This window comes from Pezoporus flaviventris, unplaced genomic scaffold (assembly GCF_033815535.1).
Source record: "Pezoporus flaviventris isolate CSIRO_AGI_PZ_B2104156 unplaced genomic scaffold, CSIRO_AGI_Pfla_v1 ptg000015l, whole genome shotgun sequence".
NCBI lineage: Eukaryota > Metazoa > Chordata > Aves > Psittaciformes > Psittacidae > Pezoporus > Pezoporus flaviventris.
The window spans coordinates 26,079,256-26,099,809 of NW_026892563.1; the positions used below are offsets into that span (position 1 = coordinate 26,079,256).

Consider the following 20,554-nt stretch of genomic DNA (forward strand, 5'->3'; position numbering starts at 1 on the left):
TTTGCTGCGTGTGCCTCTGAAACCATCTACCTGTTCAAAGTCTGTTCCAAATTATTTTTACAGTGTTTCCCGTAAGCACTTAAGTTTTCTTCTGATAATATTTTTTACATTTAGAGATATATATTGTGATAATTTTATGTGTATAAAGCAGGAGAAATTCTAGTTATGGCCCAGGAGAAGCTTTACAGACCTTGTTTTGGTTGTTTCAGAAAACTGTTAGCTCTCCACATTTTCCAGATACAGAATAAGAGCCGATTCAAATTTTCCTGTTTGCTGATGACATTACTGGGCGTTGAGGGGTTAGGTCTGCAGTGTTTTTCAAGTCTAAGTTACTTTGCATTTGCTTACAATGCTAAAAGAAGATAATACAGAATGTTCGTTTTTGCCATTCAGCTGGGTAAGAAGCCCTGGCCAGCAGAGCTTGCTGAATAAAAATATTAATAGCTCAGACATTCATTATGATCTTATAAAATGAATTTCAAATGAATCTTCGAACCAAGGTTGCTTTAAATGAAAAAAAGCAGACCAATTCCTCACCAGACATGTAGTTTCTGGTGAGAAACTGCACCACACAATGTAGTTTCTCACTGTAAACATGAAGATGCCATTTACTGATACTGGTGACTAATCGAAAATCTAATGGTGTTTTCTTTGCTTATTCACAGAAACACATTACTTCTCCAAGACAAGTAAGCATTTAGAGGCTTTGGAAGGTTTGCTTAAATGAAAATTAGTAGTTGCTCTGGCAACTGCTACCTAGAAAATATATTTTAAAGTGATGCTATAATATGAAATAAGTAGCATGACGTAATGCAATTATAGATGTCTTCATGTTGTGAGGAGGCCCTGATTAAGAATGGTGCATCTTTATTTATTTCATGGATCAGTCACTAGTTAGCTTCTTAAACAGTACTCCAGAAACAGGGCCATTTTTCTTTTTAGACAGCCTGTTTGGTAGAGAACTGGTTTTTTGTAGCATCCATTCTTGACAAGATGATGGTCAAATTAATCAATCAGATGTCTTCCAGCAGTGTGTGTGTATTTAAGATCAAGGTTGAAATCAGTAATTTATTGTTGTCTGTCAGCCATTATTATTGCTTATTGTCAATATAGAAAAATTAAGGTATGAATTTTGACATAAGAAAGAATTTGTTCTGGTTGATGTATCTCCAGGACAGCAGCAGCAGCAGCAATGAAGACACAAGCATGTCTAGCTTGAGTCAGGGCCAGGAACCAGGGTAAGCCCTAGGGAGGTTTTGTGCTGGATACTGCACATAAAACGTGATTTTTTAAGTGTTGTCAAAGGCTGCAGTGTGTAGAGTAGAGATAACACAAAAGTTACAGTAGCTCATGTAAATAAGGCTTTCGGTGCTGCACAGAATTCTACAGGTAGAAGTGAAAGCTGCATCTTCACAGAGCAGTGTGCTGCCCCCATTGCATAGGTCTTTCTCTGATATAATCATATCTTTGTTTTGCAGTGTAAGGGTACCATAAAGGCTGACAAGAGGGTGGGGCACTTGCCATGATGCTATTAACTGAGCAGGAAATTGTTCTTCATTGTCTCATCCTTTCCAGCTGCTGTTTGTGTTAGGACTTCAACCTGCAAAAGCACTTAGTCATAAGTCAGTTTTAAGCTGAAGTTGCTGAAAGAAAAAATGCACTGACAAGATCACTCTCGCCGTTTTGTTTTGTTTGTTTTGGTTTGGTTTTTTTTGTTTTTGTTTTGTTTTTAATGTCTGTATCTCTGTAGGCTTGTACTCACTAGGAAAATGATTATTCTTTTCCTGCTGATGTTCCAGAATACTCATGGAAGCCTGTGGAAATTCTTTCTGTCCTGTTGCTTATTGAGCAGTCTTTGAAACAGCTGAAATGCTGCTGTTCTCTAAAATCTGGAGTACTAAAAAGACCTACATTGCTTTAACTTGAACTCCAAGTTGTGTCTAAATATTTAAGATATATAAAAGAGCACAGATACGTCTAAGAAGTGGAAGCCTGTGGCAGGACTGTGCTTACCCTCAGGACTAGAATGAGATTTAGGGGAGGTGTAGAAAATAAAAATTTAGAATTCCATCTAGCAGCTGTAAAATAACTGATGTTGCGGTATTGATAGCTAACAAACATATGCCACTAAGAGGTGTTAGAACTGCAGGTCCACATGCATTACATCGCCTTTGTGCTTACATTGCTGCAAACAGTTGTCCTCTGAAGGATGAGCTATGCATGTAGCTACAGTTTTAGGATTACTGCGGTCTACCTTTCTTGTCACACTCCTTAGGGGCAGAAACTGAGTTGTAAATGAGATTGGGCTATTTATGCTGTATGTGAAGTAGTCAATCAAACTAATGTTGTCCTTAACTTTAATATATTTATCTCATCATTAACAGCTGTTCAGATATAATTGCTCAGGAAGAGGAAGGTGTTTTATTGTAGAATGAATAGAAAATATCTTAAGATTCTGTATTTCATTTGTGAGCAAACACATTATTTCTAAGAAATTAAAGTAAATCAAATACTTCACAAAGTGAAGAAGTCTAACAACAACTCCTACAACGGTCCATCTTTCGTGTCTGATAAAATCAGAGTAAGTTTTGAGATTGCCGGGCAAACTGCCATGCTGTTCCATCATACTTAAAACATGATAGCTGAAAGTGAAAATATGTCACCAGATGTGGTAAGCAGAAAATGATACGCAGAGTGTGCAAATGCATTTCAAGTGGGTTTTTTTTTCCCCTTTTTTTACTTTTCTGATGACAAATGCAAGGAAGTTTTCTGTTGGTGTGTTTTTACATATAAAACATGTATGCTTTCTGTAACAGCCTTTTGCTCCCCTTTTCTATTTCCAGAGTCAAGATGACAGGTTTGCTTTCACTGCTGAATGGTATGACCCAAATGCTTCACTCTTTCGGCGTTATGAACTTCTGTATTATCCAAAAGACGGATCAGTTGAAATGGTGAGAATAAAAGAAGAAAAGTATCTATTATCATAATGATTATATCCAATTAAGCAGTTTACAAAGTGGGAAGCTACTGCCTATACCTATTGATGGAAAATGTAAGGAAAATGTAACTTAAGGAAAAAATGGTAAAAAAATGTAATTTATCAAGTATCTTGCTCTGTTTCTAAAACTAAAAGAAAAGCAAAAATACAAGTTCACAGCATGTGAAGCATGTGGAATAGCTTCCGTGTTTATAATTTTTTTTCTTAAAGCTTGCTTTCACTTGGAGAAATTCATCTTCACAAATCTTTTCTTATTCAATCTCTGCTTGGGTTTCAGAATTGAAGCTCAGCAACACTGACCTGCTGCTTGAGAAACTTAATTTGAAGCTGATTCCAAATAGGGGCATAAGCTTCAGCAGAAATTCCAGAATTCTCTGAAGAGTAAACTATAAAAGTATTTTCAGAGTAGAGAATTGATAAATTGCTCTTAATTTGTTTTGAATGAAAGGAAGCATGTTTCAGACAGTGGGATCTAAATTTTTCCATCAGTGGTGCTTGCAGAGATCTTTCTAACTTGTGGTTCGTACAACTAATCCCCACTGTTTATTGATACCATGTTAAAACAAGCATTTTGCAGCAATAGGCATGTATAAAAATATACATATATTACATTTATATATATATTTAAATGTAAGAGGTAATGTAAAGATAATCCTAGTAAGCCAACCAATGCTTTGTTCTTCCTTTTAGGAATGAATGGTTTGGACTATCTTTTCCAATTTCTAATGAAGATCTAGGGGCCTCAGAATAGCCTAGACTTGGATATTCATACTTAGTAATTTTACAATAAAATTTTTAGTTTTCCTGCTATAAATCTCAAATGCAGAAATAAGAAACCTAGTGGAATCTGCCTGTTCTTACCCAAACTACTACTCACTGAAACCATGGTACCCGCATGTGTGGAGGTGATGCTCTTTGCATTTTTTATTGATAGTCTCTTTAAAGAAACTGTCATGATGTTGTCCCTTTTAAGTTAGTTCTTTGTATGATATCTGTGTGTGCACAGTTGTCAAAAGGTGAGGATTTTTAGTTTTTATTTCCCAGAGACAGTTTAGTTAATCAGTCAGGAGCCATAATCATCTTCCTACACGACCATGTGTAGGCTGGCAAAATTGTTGTTCATTTCACCTAGACGTCTCAAACCCAAGAGCTTTCAAGGTGTTCTTAAGCTTCTTAATGCATTCAGCATCAAATACCTATGGCTTAGCAGACTTTTGCATTTTGCTAGTGTGCTCTTAGGTTACGGTAGTATAGTGTGTGCGTATGAGTAGTATGTGGTATGAGTGTATATGGACTGCATGTGATCAGGATGTGAGTTAGAAAAGCAAAAATGCATGTAATACCTCTATAGAAAGAGTGTCTCAAAATCACTTTTGCCATGAATTTGTGGACAGATATTATATTAAGAATTCTTTCTGGACTTTTTTTTTTTTTTTAATTTCTGCAGAATTTAGCGATTCTCTGTTACTGCCTAATTCTTCTGTATCTTTTGGTATCTTGCTGAGGAGATGACAGCCCACTCTTACCTCTAACGTATCTGAGGATAAGGGAGGTAATGGATATGAGCCAGCTTTTCCCTGCTTATGAGAAAGATGTTTCATCCCCTTCCCCATCTCCTGGATAATAGCTCTCCTTTATCACACACCTCAGCTGAGGGTGGAGCAGAGCTATTTAAAGCTTGTGTTGTGTGAAGTCCTCCGCTTTCCTTTTCTTTCTTAGTCCTTCATGTCTTGGTTCCTGTGAAGAAAAAGGACAGTGGGAATAATGAAGCAAGTTTCTAGCTTGCTTTGCAGCTGAATGAGGGCAATATAGGTTTTTGCACATGACAGCAAGCAGCTCTTATGATCAAACAGGATCTCATGACAAAGAGATGCCCCATTTTCTGAAGTTTCCGTAGTTAATAACTCTCACGGGGAATTTTTACAGCCTGGACAGGTTTTATTTCTGCAGGAGATTTCCTAAAAAGAGAGCAGAAATTTTTAGAAAGGACAGATTCTTAGTAGAGAACTCTTTTGTTTTGCATGGTTTACTTCAACAAGTACATGGGCAGGAGGGACACAGTCTGTTTGTATGTAACGAGTATGTAATTTTACTCTTAATTTTTTTTTTCCCTCCAAAATTTGTGGGAATCATATTCTTCCTTTTAATGCTATTCTAGTCTGTACACCATTACAGTGGAGCACAGTACGTGTATGTAATTCAAGACAGAGAAGGGTAAGTCTGGCCTGAGGAGGACGAAACTCTTCCTTTGATAAGATTCTGCTTCCTTAGGATACAGAAGGCATCTGTAATACCCACATACAGTGAAGAAACTGTTCAGCAGGTTGCCTTTTGTGCTTTGGCAGCCCACCCAGAAAACTACACATTAATATCTTGGATCTTGCTTGGAATGATGATATATAGCTGAATTGTCTTGACAGGCTTTTGAGCTTGCAGCTTTAGGCAGTGAGAATGTCTCAACCTAATGTTGCAGTCACCCATCCGTCCCTAATTCTGAGTCTTGTGCAGTCAAATAAAGCATGTCATCATTGGAATGATTCTCTGGAGACCTGCCACAGTGCAAATCTTCATCGATCCCGGTGTGAGCCATTGGTCTGTGAAACAGCAGAGATCTGGTAGGGGGAACTCTCAGTGAGACTGGGCAGAGGTATCCACTAGGCACCTGAACCATTTATCACAGCTTGAATTAGCACAAACAAATGATGAAATGAAAAATGCAAAGATAGCTGTCATCCTGAGAGTATTTAAATGCAATAAATTTGTGATTGTGGTTTAGTCTTCTAAGCTTTCCTGGTGCACCTCTAAGTCCAAAGGGTCAGGAATTAAATCAGTTTAGTGATCAGATTCAATTCCACAGTACTGTGGAAATTTTTGAAGGTAGACTAAAAATTATGTTGAGTTTGCCCATAGCTTTGATCTCTTGATATGGTAGATTTTAATGTTCTTTTCTCTGCAGTATGATGTGAAGAATCATCGCACCTTCCTGAAGCGCACCAAGTATGAGAGCCTACACCTTGAGGATTTATTTGTGGGCAACAAAATCACTGTTTTTTCCCGTCATCTAAACTTAGTGGACTATGGGGATCAATATACAGCCCGCAAACTGGGGAGCCGTAAAGAGAAGTAAGAATGCATGTTTTTTTAAATGGTCCTTTGTAGTTTGGCTTTCAAAGTAGTTGTTCTTTGATGGAAATGAGACAAGTATTCTGTACTATGGGAGAGAAGGAGACAGCTACAAGTTTACATGCAGTTTGAAATGATCTGGCATACTGATAGCTGGAGTGAAGTGGACTGGCCTGGGCTTGTGGGCAAACCCATGACTACTGTTGTTAGCTGAAAGATCTTCAAGGTCAGCTTCTCCATGGTGTCAGCTGCTGCCTCCTCAAGGTCTTTTGGGAGAGAAGAGGGGAGGAGGAAAACAGGGGGTCCTCTGCCTTTTTACTTCCCGGGGCAGGCAACAGTAGAATTCTTGTGATTTGGAGATTCTTTTGGGGTAGAATTTGGTAGTCCTGATTGCTGGCCTTGAAAGGGCTGTATCTTGCAGAGCTAGCACCTGTCTGTCTGGAATCTGTGCAGAAGCCTAGTGCCTTATCAGTCCGTTCTGCTCTGTATTAGTAGTAGTAAGTGAAAACAGTGGTAACAGAAGAGAGGCCCATTCCCATTCTCCGTTGCTTTTTCCCCACTATGGAGAATTTTTTCTGAGAAATTTTTCAGCATCTCCTAAACCCCATGTGTGTGATTTACAAGGAATTTAAATGTGGTTTGAGTGCAATGCAAGTAATAGCTGAATTTGCAAATTAATAAATTACCATAATTTGCTCTAGCTTTTTTTTTAAAAAGAGCACAGACTATTTTCTTAGGTATCACATTCCAGTGAGCCCTGCTCGCCTGCTTTCTTGCTCCCTCCCACTAACTGGCCTTATTTTGAACTCTTTCTGGAGAATTGTACATAACCAGAAACATAGGAAGAGTTGCAAGTTTTAACACACATATTTGCTTAACCTGGCAAAAAACATTACCATGGAAATGACTGCCATAATATCTTTCCAGAAAGAGTTCTCCTGGTACTTTTTCTCCAAGCTGGGGTTGGGCATGGTGGAAGAGTCATAAAGGAGGAGGAGAACTCCAGAGGGTGTCTTCTGTAAATGTGGCTACTCTCTCTCTTCCTCAGTGAAGCCTGTCTTATCTATGGTTTTTATATCAATGTCACTTTTTATAGTTGTGTATTTCCTGCTCTGCCTAAACTAGCATAAGCCCTGGTGCTGATGCAGTTATACCAAGAAAAGGCAGCTTGTGATAAAGTGACATTTTCTTCTTCTTGTAAGGGAAGTTGCTGTCTATACAGCAACACTATAGTTGTCAGTGAAGTGGTCCTGGGAGGGAGTGGGTTTTTGTACTGCTTTACAAAAGGAAGGGAGAGAATTTATGACATGTCAGCTGTTTGGAAAACATTTTAGGAATGTCAGCCGAAAGATAACATAGATATGCAAGTGGTGTTACATATTCAGAATAGCCCAAAGGAACATAGTGAAAGGTGTCTTAAGCAGGCAAGGGATTCTCAAAATCCAGTTTCTTCACAGAAGCTTTCACTGGGTAAACAGGGTCATATTAAAAGAGTCCTTGGGCAAAAGAGTTGCATATGAGGTATTTGCCCTTTTGACCTGTTCCCAGCAGGTTTTACAGCAATTATTAGTTAAACAGATATAGTAAAATTTCTGCAATACTTGATAATTCCTAAAATTATCTGTAGTTGGAGTTCTATTAATAATTTTAAGGATGTTGTACAAGGCAGAATGTTTTCCTGTCTTTTTCTTGCCTTTGTGTTGTACAGGACTATCAGCAGTTTAGTCTGGGTTTGGAAATACTTTCTTTAGTTGCTGAGTTTCTATGCAGGCAGGCTCAGCAAAGGCTTTGAGGGAAACTGAGGAGTATATATAAAAAATCTTGAATGGCTTGAATTAGGGACCTTTGGTTCCAATTTTTAAATACAGCCATATTTGATCATTTGCCTTCCTTGCTTCCCTCCCTGTGTATCATAAGGAAACTCTCACAAACAGTAGCTAAAATGGTGGTTAAGTAAGCCTGTGCTTATTTACAGCGTATCACACAAGGAATCACTGGCGTGGGACAGGAATTTCTGTTTCTGTAGTATTTCTTTGTGATCCTGGGTGGGTGTAAGTTGAGGTAAACATTTGTCTGACTAGTGTGTCCTGTCTAAGTAGACTGGAGTCAGTTAATATCACTGGTTTTAAAAATGGTGTTAGAAAACTTATGTATCAACCAAAAATATTTGAATTCTTTTTTGATTGGGATATGTTATTCTTAGGCTTCTTGTCATTGACATAATCAGCGTTTCTTCCCCTACAAGACATAAGCTACTGTATATGCAATAGTCCTATTATTAGGAATAAGTAGATCTCAAAAGCATAGCCGCAGCATGTTTTGTGCATTGTTCCTTTGATCTTCTGTTGTTTCAGTATTCATTGCGGTACAGTCATACAGTTCCTCTGAAAATCTAAGTAAATGAGCTTAATTCTCATTCTTTGTCCTTTGTTCCTAGACGTAAAATTATTTCAAACTGTACTTTGCAGACTGCATCATATTAAACCACAAGAAACGTATTCCTCATTAGAACTAAAAATAGGGCACATGAATCAAAATCCAATCTCAGATACAGTCTTTAGCGTGCTGAATTATACCTTTTTTTACCTTGCATACCTCTGAGAAGCTCACACTGAAATGTTAAAGTTTATATATCAGTGTTAGAAAAAAGGTGTCACAGGAGTTGCTCATTGCAGTTTGCCTTAATGACTTGTAAGTAAATTGCTTCATAATGCAATATTTTATTACATATTGGTAGGAATTAATTTTACTAGAAAGCTTGGAATAGAAAAGTAAGGGACAATTTATTTCTAGCATTAGCAGTCTGTCTCAAATAGCCTGTGTAATAATGCAGATTCAGAAAAGTATTCCTCAAGGAAATGTGAATGGCAGTAGAGACCTTCAATCATTTACTCCTTCATGGTAAACAACAGAGTTGAGAACCTCTTATGCCAGGATGCAGGTCATGCATCATGTGAACAGGTGTCATCAGTCAAGTTCACAGCTGCTCCTGCGCCTTCATGCGTGTGGCACACCCTGTTGTATGATAAATACCACAAAGTGAAGTGGAGCTGTGAAATCCTTGGGAAAGAGATGAACAGGCTATGGGCCATAGGCTGCATGAAGTATGCTGGCAAACTGTGTTGAATGTTGGCCAGAGGTCAGACTTTCCTGATCTGAACATGGAGCTAAACTGACTTTAGTTTGCGCTGCGATGGACTGAGGCATAGGCTTGGTTGACTACTGTCATGCAGTTTATCCTTAGTCCGTCAGTCTTTTGACGTCGTATTTCCCAATGGATCTGGGCCCAAGCTGGTCCATGTATGTAAGTTTCCTGGTGCTTGAGGAAATCTGTTTCTGAGCTCTGAAGGTCATCTATGTCTCCCCCTTAGTTTCACATGAAATGTTGCATATGTTCAAATCTTTCTCATTACATTCCCTGGTCCTAACACCTCCCATATTTTAGATTTATCTGTTCCCAAAGTATCTGTCAATCTGGGGTCACTGTTCAAGGTAAATGTTGTGGAAGTTTGTCTATTTCCTACAACCTAAGCATAAATGCACTGGCTAGAATATATTACTGCTAACCTAAAGGCAGCTTTCCATTTCTATGCTGGTATATGAAATGAGAAATTTGCAATTATTTTGCCTTTCATCTAGGGAAATACTGCAGTGAGAAATTCCATCTTGGACAGCCTTCATTATTTGTAACAGTGTTAAAGATGGACAAAACTCTTTAGGATTCTTGGAGACGTAGAGTTTCTGAGATACAGGATTGAACTAAATCTGTTGATTTGTAAGCTGAGCACATTTGAAGCTGACTCACCATAATATGAATGCAAATAGAAGATGCCATTTAACAGACCTTCTTTTTGTGCTTGTTATTTTTGATTAATAATACGCTTAATGCTGATGGTGTACTTGGTGCTGTTCAGAGTGCGCTAATAAAACAGTCCTGGCCTTGGGGATGTATAGTATAAAAAGATAATTACCAAGAAGACAGGATGTACTTGGAAACAAAGATGTGGGGGAGAGTGTAGAAATTTTTTGATTTGTCTCCCTTAGAATATAGCTGTCAGTCAGTATAAGAGACGTAATACCTCCTCTGCCAGTCTTTTATTGTGTCTATTAACAGCGTCAGCTATTTGGCATTCAAATTATATACCATTAGGTGTTTGTAATGTATGAAGAACAATAAGACCTTCTTTTGACTGAGGCCTCCAAATATTTTAAAAGGAGTAATAAAACGATCATTTCACTGTGATTTTTTTTTTTTTATTGTATTATGTTTTTTTTAAAGAGATGCAGGTTTAAGTAGTATTTTTAAATACGGAAATTTAACAGCTTCATTTTTATGTAGATAATGATTAAAATTAGGGGAAAAGGGAACTGAGCAAGTATAGGGAGACATTAACGAAACAGTTGTGTCTAACCCAGAGCCATGGCTGAGGAGCTGCAGGGATATACACTAGCTAAAGAAGAAGTGGTCAGATTGTATGCTCTGAGAGGGAAGGGAGAAGTCAGTAAATAAAGACTGCTGGAACTCTGCGGGCTGAGTTGGGTTAGAAAGCTGAGGAAATTGTAATGTGCAAAGCTCCTTCTTATCAGAATAATGTCTTGTGCAGGCATTCAAGGACAGTGTGGAAATTGATGAGACGCTGGGACTGGATGTTTGACTGTGGCAGAATTTCTGCCTTTGATGTGATGTTTTTTTTGTCTGAATGCAAACTCAACGTGCACACCAAATGCTCTAAGGAAAGTAACGTTGGCTGTGTCGCTCTACTTTTGTTTTTTTTTTTTCCTCCCAGAACGCTGGCTTTGATTAAACCTGATGCAGTGCCCAAGATTGGAGAATTAATTGATATCATTATTAATGAAGGATTTACAATAACTAAAGCCAAAATGATGGTGCTTTCAAGGTAAGGATTTTTTTAAGGTTAGCTCTGTTGTATCTAAATGTGGTTTTTTGCAGATAAGAATATACTTTGAAGCTATCCTCTGTTGTTCTGCACATCAAATCCATTCCAGTGGATAACAGAGGGGGGACTCATTGGTTTCATAATCATGTAGGTTTCTGAAAGCATGTAGAGAATTAAGCTAAGAGATAAAAAGTTCTGTGCAAATGAGCCTAGTGTCATTAAATGTATAATGTCTCTGTATGGATCCAAGGTGACTACCATAGTTTTAGCAATACAGCAGTGTTTACTGACATGTCTGTATGTTCTTACCTCATAGCTTCCTGATACTAACCATACTGCTGATTTTACTTGGGTTGACTTTAAAATGCCATTGATTTGTTTGCTCTCAGTTTATCCGTTAACTTGTGTTCTCAGACCCACACTTACTTGTTTGGTATTTTTTTTATCACTGGAAGTCTAAGGCAAAGAAAGTGATCTTCTGATGGCTCTGCAGGGGTAGACAGATTTTGCATCTTCCTAATCCCCCATAACCTTCACTGTTCTTCCCTTATCAAATTGAGCCATGAGTTTTAAAAAAAGGCATGCTGGGGAAGAAAGAAAACATTTAATTTACCCTAGTCAACTTCCCTAAAGTTACTGCATCATTTCTTCATTGCTGGTTTGCCAAACGTGTTCGTATACCACTTGTCTATGAAAAGAAAACCTATCTGTTCTACATAATACCATGGTCATGTCTTCTTATGGTTTGTGTGAGGTCAGGAACAATTTTCTCCTACCTCAAAACCTTTTTGGCTTTCAGAAGTGCTGATAAAACAACTGTGACTTCCACCTCTTGTCTCTGCATTCATCTGCTGCGGTGCTGGATGATACTGGTCCCAGATCCTCCCTGAAAGAACTCCAGTCATTGAGGTCAATCAGGTTTCTAATGCTGATTTGCAATTGATAATGTCTTTCAAGCCAGCGTTTTTGGCTTGCTGCCTTTGCAGTCTGAGAGATTTGATCCTGCAGTGTTGTGTTGGGTGGTTCTGTATTTCAGTGCCTGTCTGAGAACTTGAAGAACTGTCGAGCCAGGCCATGTGCTTTAGAGTTGACTCACTGAAGAGACAACTTTGAGATTTGAACTTCTATTGCCTTATTAGTATATAAAAATTTCTGCTTCTCTTATATAATTGAAAGCAATTATTAAAAAGCACAAGATTGGGTTATACTTTAAAAAATAATGAAGTCTTGAATATTTGTGGTTTCTCTGCTTACTGTGTACTCTGTTTCTTGGCACTGTGCCATTTTAAAATGATAGAGCAATGGCTTTGCCAAAATCTTCAACCTTTAGGTCTCTGCGGGCATGCTTGTTCAAACCAGTGTCATCATCTACTGCTTTCTTTAAATGGGTTATTACTTACATTTGTTTTTCAATCACTGTTAAGTAGATTCATGCCTACTGTTAAGTAGATTTGTGCGTTCTGTCAAAAATTGTAGCCAGGATATGAAAGTGAGGGCAGGCACCTACTTTGATACATCAGCTTTCTAGTCTCTTCATGTAATCATACATCAGTTCAGTCTACTATTCCCAGATGAATGCTGTTTTCTGTTCTTTAAAAGCAGAGAACTTACAAGAGAGATAAAATTTAAAAGGACCTAAGTTATACAGCACAACTGCAATTTTATATTTATTGCAATAGGAATTCTTAACTGAGTAGTAGAGCTCAATTTGTTTCAGAAATAGATCCCTCAAATATTTCTTCACATTCAGAAATGATGATACATAATCAGTTTGCATAGCTTTCTCATATTTGCTATGCAAAATCATTTGGTGGATTAGTTTCAGAAGCGGGTTTTCTGATGAAATAGTGAATTGTAAGCAAAAACTTCAGGCTATTTGCAGAGTATAGGTTTGAAGCTTGAGATTGCAGGAGTTTCTGTGACTAGCATAATTTTTAAATCATGTTTCTGCCTTAGTTATGAAATGAAAGGAAAGCATATTAGCTGTATGGCCAGTGAAAATCTTTTGAATTTTGAATGGCTCATACACTGAACTAAAAGCAACAAACCAGGAATTATTCATTTCCAGTGATCAGGTGGTCATTTTGATAAAAAAGCTGGAGAAAACGGTGACTGTTCAAATATTTGTCAAGGTTAGGAAAATTAAATTCTCCTTAAGTTTTTCTTAAGGTTATTTATTTCCTCTGGCAATATTTGGCTTAAGTCTGGACTGCAAATGGGAGAGAGATGTGAAAAGTTCCATAGCAGCTGACAGAACTGTGCCTTTGTTCATACCTGGAATCTGTTATCTAAAAAACCTTCAGGTAACTTCTTTCAGCCAAGACAGCTGCTCAAAGTCAGCAAAATCAGGGAGACAAAAAAAAAATCACAAGATTGTTTCTGCAGGTGAGAACAGTTTTCCAAGCGGGAGTCTTTTACTCTTCCTGCAGCTCTGCTTTAATTGTGAACTTTATATCCAGAATAGGAGTGAGTAGTTTTGCTTCCTTTCACCTGTCAATTGTCCTGAAGAGCTTGTTGTTTTCCACAAAGTCCAGATTCAGAAAGTGGTACACACCAGGTTTAGGAAGTCAAGAGCAAGCCTGCGCTTCTGACCTGGAATTTTGAAGCTGCGAAATAGCATCTTTAGACTTGAAAAAGTCCACAGATTTTTCTAGCGGTTACCATGCAGAAAAAGCAGTGCCGTAAACAAGGGTTAAGTATGAGAGGCAGCTGGAGAAGAAGCAGGGAAGAGAGTAGGCTGGCTAGCTGCAGGGGTGGTGGGGTGAAATGGTGTGCCCACCTGTGGATGGATCTTGAGTGTGTGTCGTGGTCCCTGAAACTTGTGTAGTTGGGTAGCTGAGCCCAGTTCTGCTAGCAGCGTGGCTGTGTCAATGCAGAACTTGGAGAGGGCCACTACCCTGTCTGAAAAGGTATCTTTTTGCTTCCAGTACCTGAGTAAAGGTTAAGTAACAGCTGTGGTACAGACTTATGCCTGGTGGCCTTTATTTGCCTGGCAGTGTAAGGAGCCCCCTCATTACAGAAACCCCACTGCTTTGGGAGAAAGCTCTGTGTAGTAACTGCTGTGTTCCCTGAGGGAAAGTGCAAGACCAAATTGAGTTTTCAAGTGGAAAAGTGTGGGAGAAAACAAGTTTTAATCTGAAGAGCATTGTGCTGCTGATGTGACTTGTAACATTAGAGGATTTTGAATAGAAACCAGCTTATGCAATATTTTGTTATGCACCAGAATAATCAAACACTAGCCTTGATAAGGAAATAAGTTCCAGTGAAGCAGCTAAATTCTTTTTTTATGCTTTAAAAACCAAACTTCAGTATCCAACGTACACACTCAAACTGAGATGAAAGATGAAAACGACGTCAGTGAATGGTTTGGCAAGGTGACTCCACTGCATTTATTTCTCAAACTGAGAATGTGGGGACTATCAGTGACCTTGAAAGTCCATGCTATGGGCTTCAGTAATTACTTCCTTCCCAGAGCAGGAGCATAAGGAGGTGGCAGCTACAAGCTATACCTGTAGCGACACAAAATATGATAGAAAATTAAATGTAGTTTCTGTTATTGAGCATGAACATTCCAGAAGCTGTCCAGCTTGGGAAGACATTACCTGTGGAAACATGTTGATGAATGATAGCTTGTTTATATATATATACATATATAGGTATATGTGTGTTTATATATATATACATATATATATATGTGTGTTTATATATATATACATATATAGGTATATGTGTGTGCGTGTGTATATATCTGTATATGTCTTTTTACTCTTTCAGAAAAGAAGCAGCTGATTTCTACGTAGACCATCAATCAAAACCTTTTTATAAGTAGGTATATCAATTTCAGCTTGACATGCAGTAAGCTTGTTTAATGAATGCACAAGCTTCATTTATCGTATTTGGTACTGCAGGACCACGGGAAAATCAGAACTTGTCTTAGTCGAGTGGAGCCCTTTGCAGAGCATGCACCCTGTTTGTCTTCCTCCAGGAACAGATCCTTACTTCAGCTATTCAGGGTTTTAACTCACACTCTTTACAGCCTGATAGTATCAGGGCAATGTCTTTGGTCTCTTAGAAGTGAAAATGCTTCTACCAAGGCAAAACTTCAAAGCCAAGGGAAGGAGCATCTTCAGGATCAGGGTGGAGCTTGCAGATAATGATAATTAGGGGGAACACTTAGCTGTGAGAATTGATTTGATAGCAAGTACCCCAAATTGTAAGTAACTGAAAGGATAGTGCACGGGGTAGTTGTTTAGAGTACTGCTACCCTTGGACGAAACGTCGAACTTCCATGGTGTTAGACTGCTCCACCTAACATGAAAAACCTGGTCTTGTCGTAACTGACCAGACTGATACCAGAGGTTGTGTCATTTCTGCTTTGCCTAAAGGTACCAACAAACAACTTTCCTTTCCTCCCTCTGGATTTGGCAGTCTGCCTCTTCTAGGAAAAGGGTACAGCTCTGCCTTGTGTTTTTCAGCCATGCTGGAACCTGGGTTTGCACTCAGTTGGTCAAAAGACCTGGTTTCAGTACTGTCATGAAGTTTCTGAGTATTAGGATCTGCCAGCTGCTCTCCTGCAACAGCAACTGATTATTGTGGGTCCAAACTCAAGCTCTTCACAGAGACATGGTCCCAGGCTACATCTGACCATGCTGGAGATCAGAGGAGGATTTAGGATTGCCTTTTCTTTGCTGAATAAGCCTGCTTGCATATGTTGGTAAATAAGCAGGAACTTTACCTGTAGTGTTATTTCACAGATGTCTATCTATGCTAATGGTAATTATCTGAGAAACTGTAGCCTTTGTCCTGTGAGGTGCTGGTCTCCCATGCTACAGTCCCGTTGGCTACGTCTTCTGTGTAGGATTTTTCTCTAAATTAGAAACAAATAGTTATAAAGCATTACAGATCAAACAGGGCAAGAATCTTCAAGGCAGTGAAATGTAAAAACTCTGACTCAATTATATTTAGCGTTGTATTACTTGTCTTTAAATTCAGATTTGGTTTGCAAGTTCACTAGTCAATGTTAGTCTAGTGAATTCTACTTGTTTGGAAAATAATGTCGTATTAAAGAATTTAATTTTTAAAAATTATTTTATATTTGGGATCAGTCTGAACCGTAAGCAGTGTTATAGAAGTTGCTTTTTTCTTGGGTGTGTGTATGTGTAAGCCATTTAACCATATTCTAAACAAGCAGTCTCTGATCAATAGAACCTGAGTCCCAACAGCTTATCCCTGTGTAGTTTCTTTATTTTTATGTAACTTCTCATAGTTCTAATATCATTCCTCTAGCAAAAAACTAATAGATTTCTCTTTTCTTCTTCCCCATGGATCATTGCATAAATGATCATTAGGAAGAAGATGAAGAAGCATACACATCCACAATTACAATTGTGCGAAGCTCTTTTTATGAGAAAGTAGTACAAAAAGCATTGAGCCAACTTTCTTCTTTATTGGTTCTGTCCAGACACAGTGAAAAGGCAGTCTTGTTGTTATGCAAGTTTTGTAAAGATACGGAATTATAGTTACAGTGGGGCTTTTTAATAGGGTGTTTGGGTTTCCAATTTTGTGTGACTGTTTTCTTTGTCAGATAGTCAGGACAGAAGACTGGCTGCTCCTGACAATCTCTTCTCCTTACTCAGATTCAGCCCATTAAAGTCACTTGACTTCTGCGTATGTCAGGATGTGATAACTGCAGTTAAGACCCCTCTTCCCCACAAACTTTCCAAATCTTGCTTCTCCCTTCTCTCCCCCTTTGGATTTTGGCTGGGCAAAATCTATGGGAGAGATCCCTGAGGCAGTGAGCACTCCATCCTCGCAGCAGTGTTGAAGTTGTGCGAGTGGGGAGCACACAGGTCGTGTAAGAATCCTTCTGTCCTGCTGTGCAGAAGAGACATGCTTAGGAATTGCTCCTGCCAAGCAAATGGTTAGCAGGGGCTCTTTCTAGTACCAATCTTTTAAAAATTCTTTTGAAATCGAACATGGCATACAGTAGCTTGAGTGAGTTTGTATTATCTGATTCTTTTTCTACAACCATAATAAGAAGGGAGCATCTTCCCATCACATAGTCCAATTTCCTGTCTCAAAGCAGAGCCAACTTTGAAGTTAGATCAAGTTGCTCAAGGCCTTGCCGAGTTGAGTTCTGAGCGTCTCCACTGGATCATATGTTCTTGTTGGTTTTATTTCGTAGCATAGATCACCATGTACTGTTTCCATTTTACAGTGAACTTCTCCAGTTCATAACGAGTGGTCCCATTGTTGCTATGGAAATCTTAGGTGATGATGCAGTTTGTAAATGGAAAACATTACTGGGGCCAGCAAACTCTGCAGCGGCACAGACTGATACACCAGAGAGCATTAGAGGGAACTTTGGACATACTGGCCTAAGAAATGCAGCTCATGGCCCAGATTCAGTTGCTTCAGCTGCTCAAGTAAGTTTTTGACTGTTGACTGACGTTTACTTTTACTTTATCTGGTTAACAGCTGGGTCAGGAATTCCTCTTTTTTTTTCCCCACTTGAGTTTAGAACTAGTTTAGATATTCTTCATGGATCCTTTTTAGAGTGGAAAAATAAACTGAAAAGAAAAATCTTGTTTATCTCTTTCACAAAGGGGAACCTTGGGCACTTTGATCGGGAGAGCATGCCTGGTAATTTTTAATGTCTTCTGTACATCACAGACATTGAGCTAATTGCATAGCCTGTATTATCTACCTATAGCCTACCAATGTTGATCACAAAAACAAAGGGATTAAACAAAATTGTTTGTGCCATCCTGTGTGTTGCAGTTACCTGTTCTCCTCCATAGTCTTCAGTAGACCTCTGCTGTTATTACTCAGAATGAATAATTATGAAAACAGGCCACTTCATAGTGCTTTGTGTTTTGAAAGGTAGTACAGTGGGCTTGGCTTTGAGGAGATCAGTTCTATTTTGCTTTGTTTTCAAGTGTGTGTTTCCTTAGTGGTAAGAAAAAGCCCTGGGACAGGGCGGTAGATACTATGAGCATTTCTACAGAATTGAGGTGACTATCTGTGTGCTCTGTTGTGGGGTAGATATGCTGGTTTTGGGGTAGATATGCTGGTAAACGTTGGCAAGAATGAAGTTTGCCTCATGACTGATTGATATTGCGCTGTGGTATCTTAGCTCTAGACCAGTGGTGAGAAGATGTCAGTTGTTGTTTCCTTGATCCCAGTCTTTCTTCTGTTAAAATTGGAGCAGCGGCAGTAGCATAACTGGAAAGAAATCTGCCGTGGAATACCTAATAAGCTGCCAGTTACTATATACTAGAAAGTATACACAGAGATTATATCCCGGTGGTGAGGGAAGAATTGGTTAACTTCTATGTGCCATAGCAAAACATGGGGTATTTTCTGCTGGTCAAGCACTCATCTCGTGTATCTGTGCCGTGCTTGGGCTGCTGGATCCTCTCCATGTGCCTCTGGTTTTGACAAGAAATCATATGCTGCACCTGAAATACCATTTTTGCTGGCAGACTTGATGAAGATGGTACAGAGTCAGAAGAAGTTTGGATGAAATTGATCCTTTCTGTTGAAGGAAAATTATAGTCAGAAAAGTCTTTGTAGTTTTGGTTAAATAACTAGATGTCTTCATATATAAGGGTGAAAGTTTTTCGTTATTCCTGTGTGCTGTTGTGACAGCTCTGCCAGCTTTTGAACTGACAATGTGTCTGTTAGCATAAAATTTTGATTAGAAGCATAAGTGCTTTGGCTTAAGTTTGTTGGTTTTGCATTTCGTCATTTTTTAAATGCTGTTTGAAGGCCCCCTTCACGTGCAGCAATTTATGACTGTGGGATTATTTTGCCAAACTTTTGCAGGTGTGTGCATCTTTGTGGTGTTACTGATACCAGCCTTCAATAGATCAACAAAAATTGTGCCCTTGTGCCTATTTTAATTTAGTGGGCCCAGTATTCTATGGATGCATAGCAGTTGCCATGGAAACTAGTTGGCTGCACCTTGACAGATCTTTGCTGGAAGAAATATAAGATACAGGGACCTAAACAAACTCTTCTGAAGAAAAAATGGTATCAGCCACACCTAATGAATGTGTTGTGAATTGTGGAAGCCTGCATTGTTCTTTTTGTGGCTAAATGACATGTGAAAACGTGCCTTTGATATATTCTAATCTGGTGTCTCTCAGCAGGCCAAATTTTGGAGTTTTTTTACATAAAGAGTAAAGGGAAAGGAAAAGAATTTTCTTTTTAAGGCTCCACTTCCTTATAGTTTGTCATTTCATCATCTTAGTGCTTCATCATTGTTCAGGTATTTTCCTTTGATTATCCTTTTAATGGATAAAACAAAGCTTTAAATATTGTAAATATTTTGCTGCCTTTTCCTGGGTCCTTCTTTTAAAATAAACATTAGTTAACAGAGTGGGACAAAGTCTTTGAAACATGCAGCATTTTATCAGCAGAAGAATGTAGGAAATGAACCCTTTTGTCTCAGATGTGCCCAATTAAAATGTGGATTATTTGCTAGGAGAAAAAATTTTTTTTCCCTTCAATTGAAAGATGAATTCGTTTGAATTACATAATTCTTTCCAAGTAAGGATTACAGGAATTTTCAGAGTGTCATGAGCTAAAGACTGGCAGATATCTAAGTCTATTCCGTGTGATCTGAGCTAGTAGATGAAATGAGACTATTTCAGGAAATGGCCTTTAACACTGCTAGTGTTACACAGGAAAAAAAAATCAAATAGATTTGGTAATAGTATTTCCAGGATATTATTATTTCCCTTAAATAGAAATTTATCAATCAACTCTTACTGAATTTGACCAATAGGTGTGAAATGGAATCTGCATTCTGAGCATTTAACTAATCTTAATTGGCAGATTGTGTAACATATGTGAATAAATGGTATGGAAAACCTGTGAAGCTGGCAGTAAACAGTGAAAAAATATCACTGAGGAAAGAAACCTGGCTGTCAAGCTCACCCCAGTATGGTCTAAGACCCAAGCTGTATGATATCTGAATAGTAATGGTGGGGAGAAAGGAAGTGATTGGAGGCAAGGAGGTTCATCCCAAAATCAGAGCAATTGAGTTCATCAGCTCAAATTCAGTAAGATTAAAAAAAATAAAATAAAGAAAGATACTGTCACTAAGGCAAGAGTCAATAATTCTAGTGTTTAAGACAAAATGAAAGAAATAAATAAATGGGATAGAGGTCAGCTTTGTATATGGAAAGAAAACATACTGAACAATGTGTGGTACTTGCATACTTGCTCTTATAATGGAAAAGATGATGTGAAAAGACGGAAGATAAAATATACATATGTGGGAGTAGATTTGGGAAAGATACTGGGGAAGGAGAGAGAGAATTTAGAAAACTGGGAACACCTTTCCCAAATGATTGTGGCTGTGGCAGCAGTGCTTTGGATGTTCTGAATGGAAATGGATGGTGTTACAGGAGGGGAAAGAACGACATTGCAAGAAGAATTCTAATCATGTTTTTATGATTGTAGCTGTGGTGCCAGAGAGGGAAAGATATGTTTGAGAGAATATTATAGGGAAAAAGTATTTGTAGCA

At 38.4% G+C, this 20,554-nt stretch overlaps 1 protein-coding gene across 1 annotated transcript in view; it reads left to right on the forward strand.

The window, feature by feature from the left end:
- The first annotated feature begins 2,819 nt into the window (after window positions 1–2,819).
- Window positions 2,820–20,554, forward strand: part of NME7 (NME/NM23 family member 7) — a 74,344-nt gene continuing 56,609 nt past the window's right edge. Inside the window, exons 1-5 of the mRNA XM_061453856.1 lie at window positions 2,820–2,951; window positions 5,955–6,121; window positions 10,909–11,019; window positions 14,794–14,844; window positions 17,237–17,444. Of these exons, the coding sequence (XP_061309840.1) occupies window positions 2,949–2,951; window positions 5,955–6,121; window positions 10,909–11,019; window positions 14,794–14,844; window positions 17,237–17,444 (540 nt within the window). The 5' untranslated portion in view covers window positions 2,820–2,948. The remainder of the gene's footprint in view (window positions 2,952–5,954; window positions 6,122–10,908; window positions 11,020–14,793; window positions 14,845–17,236; window positions 17,445–20,554) is intronic.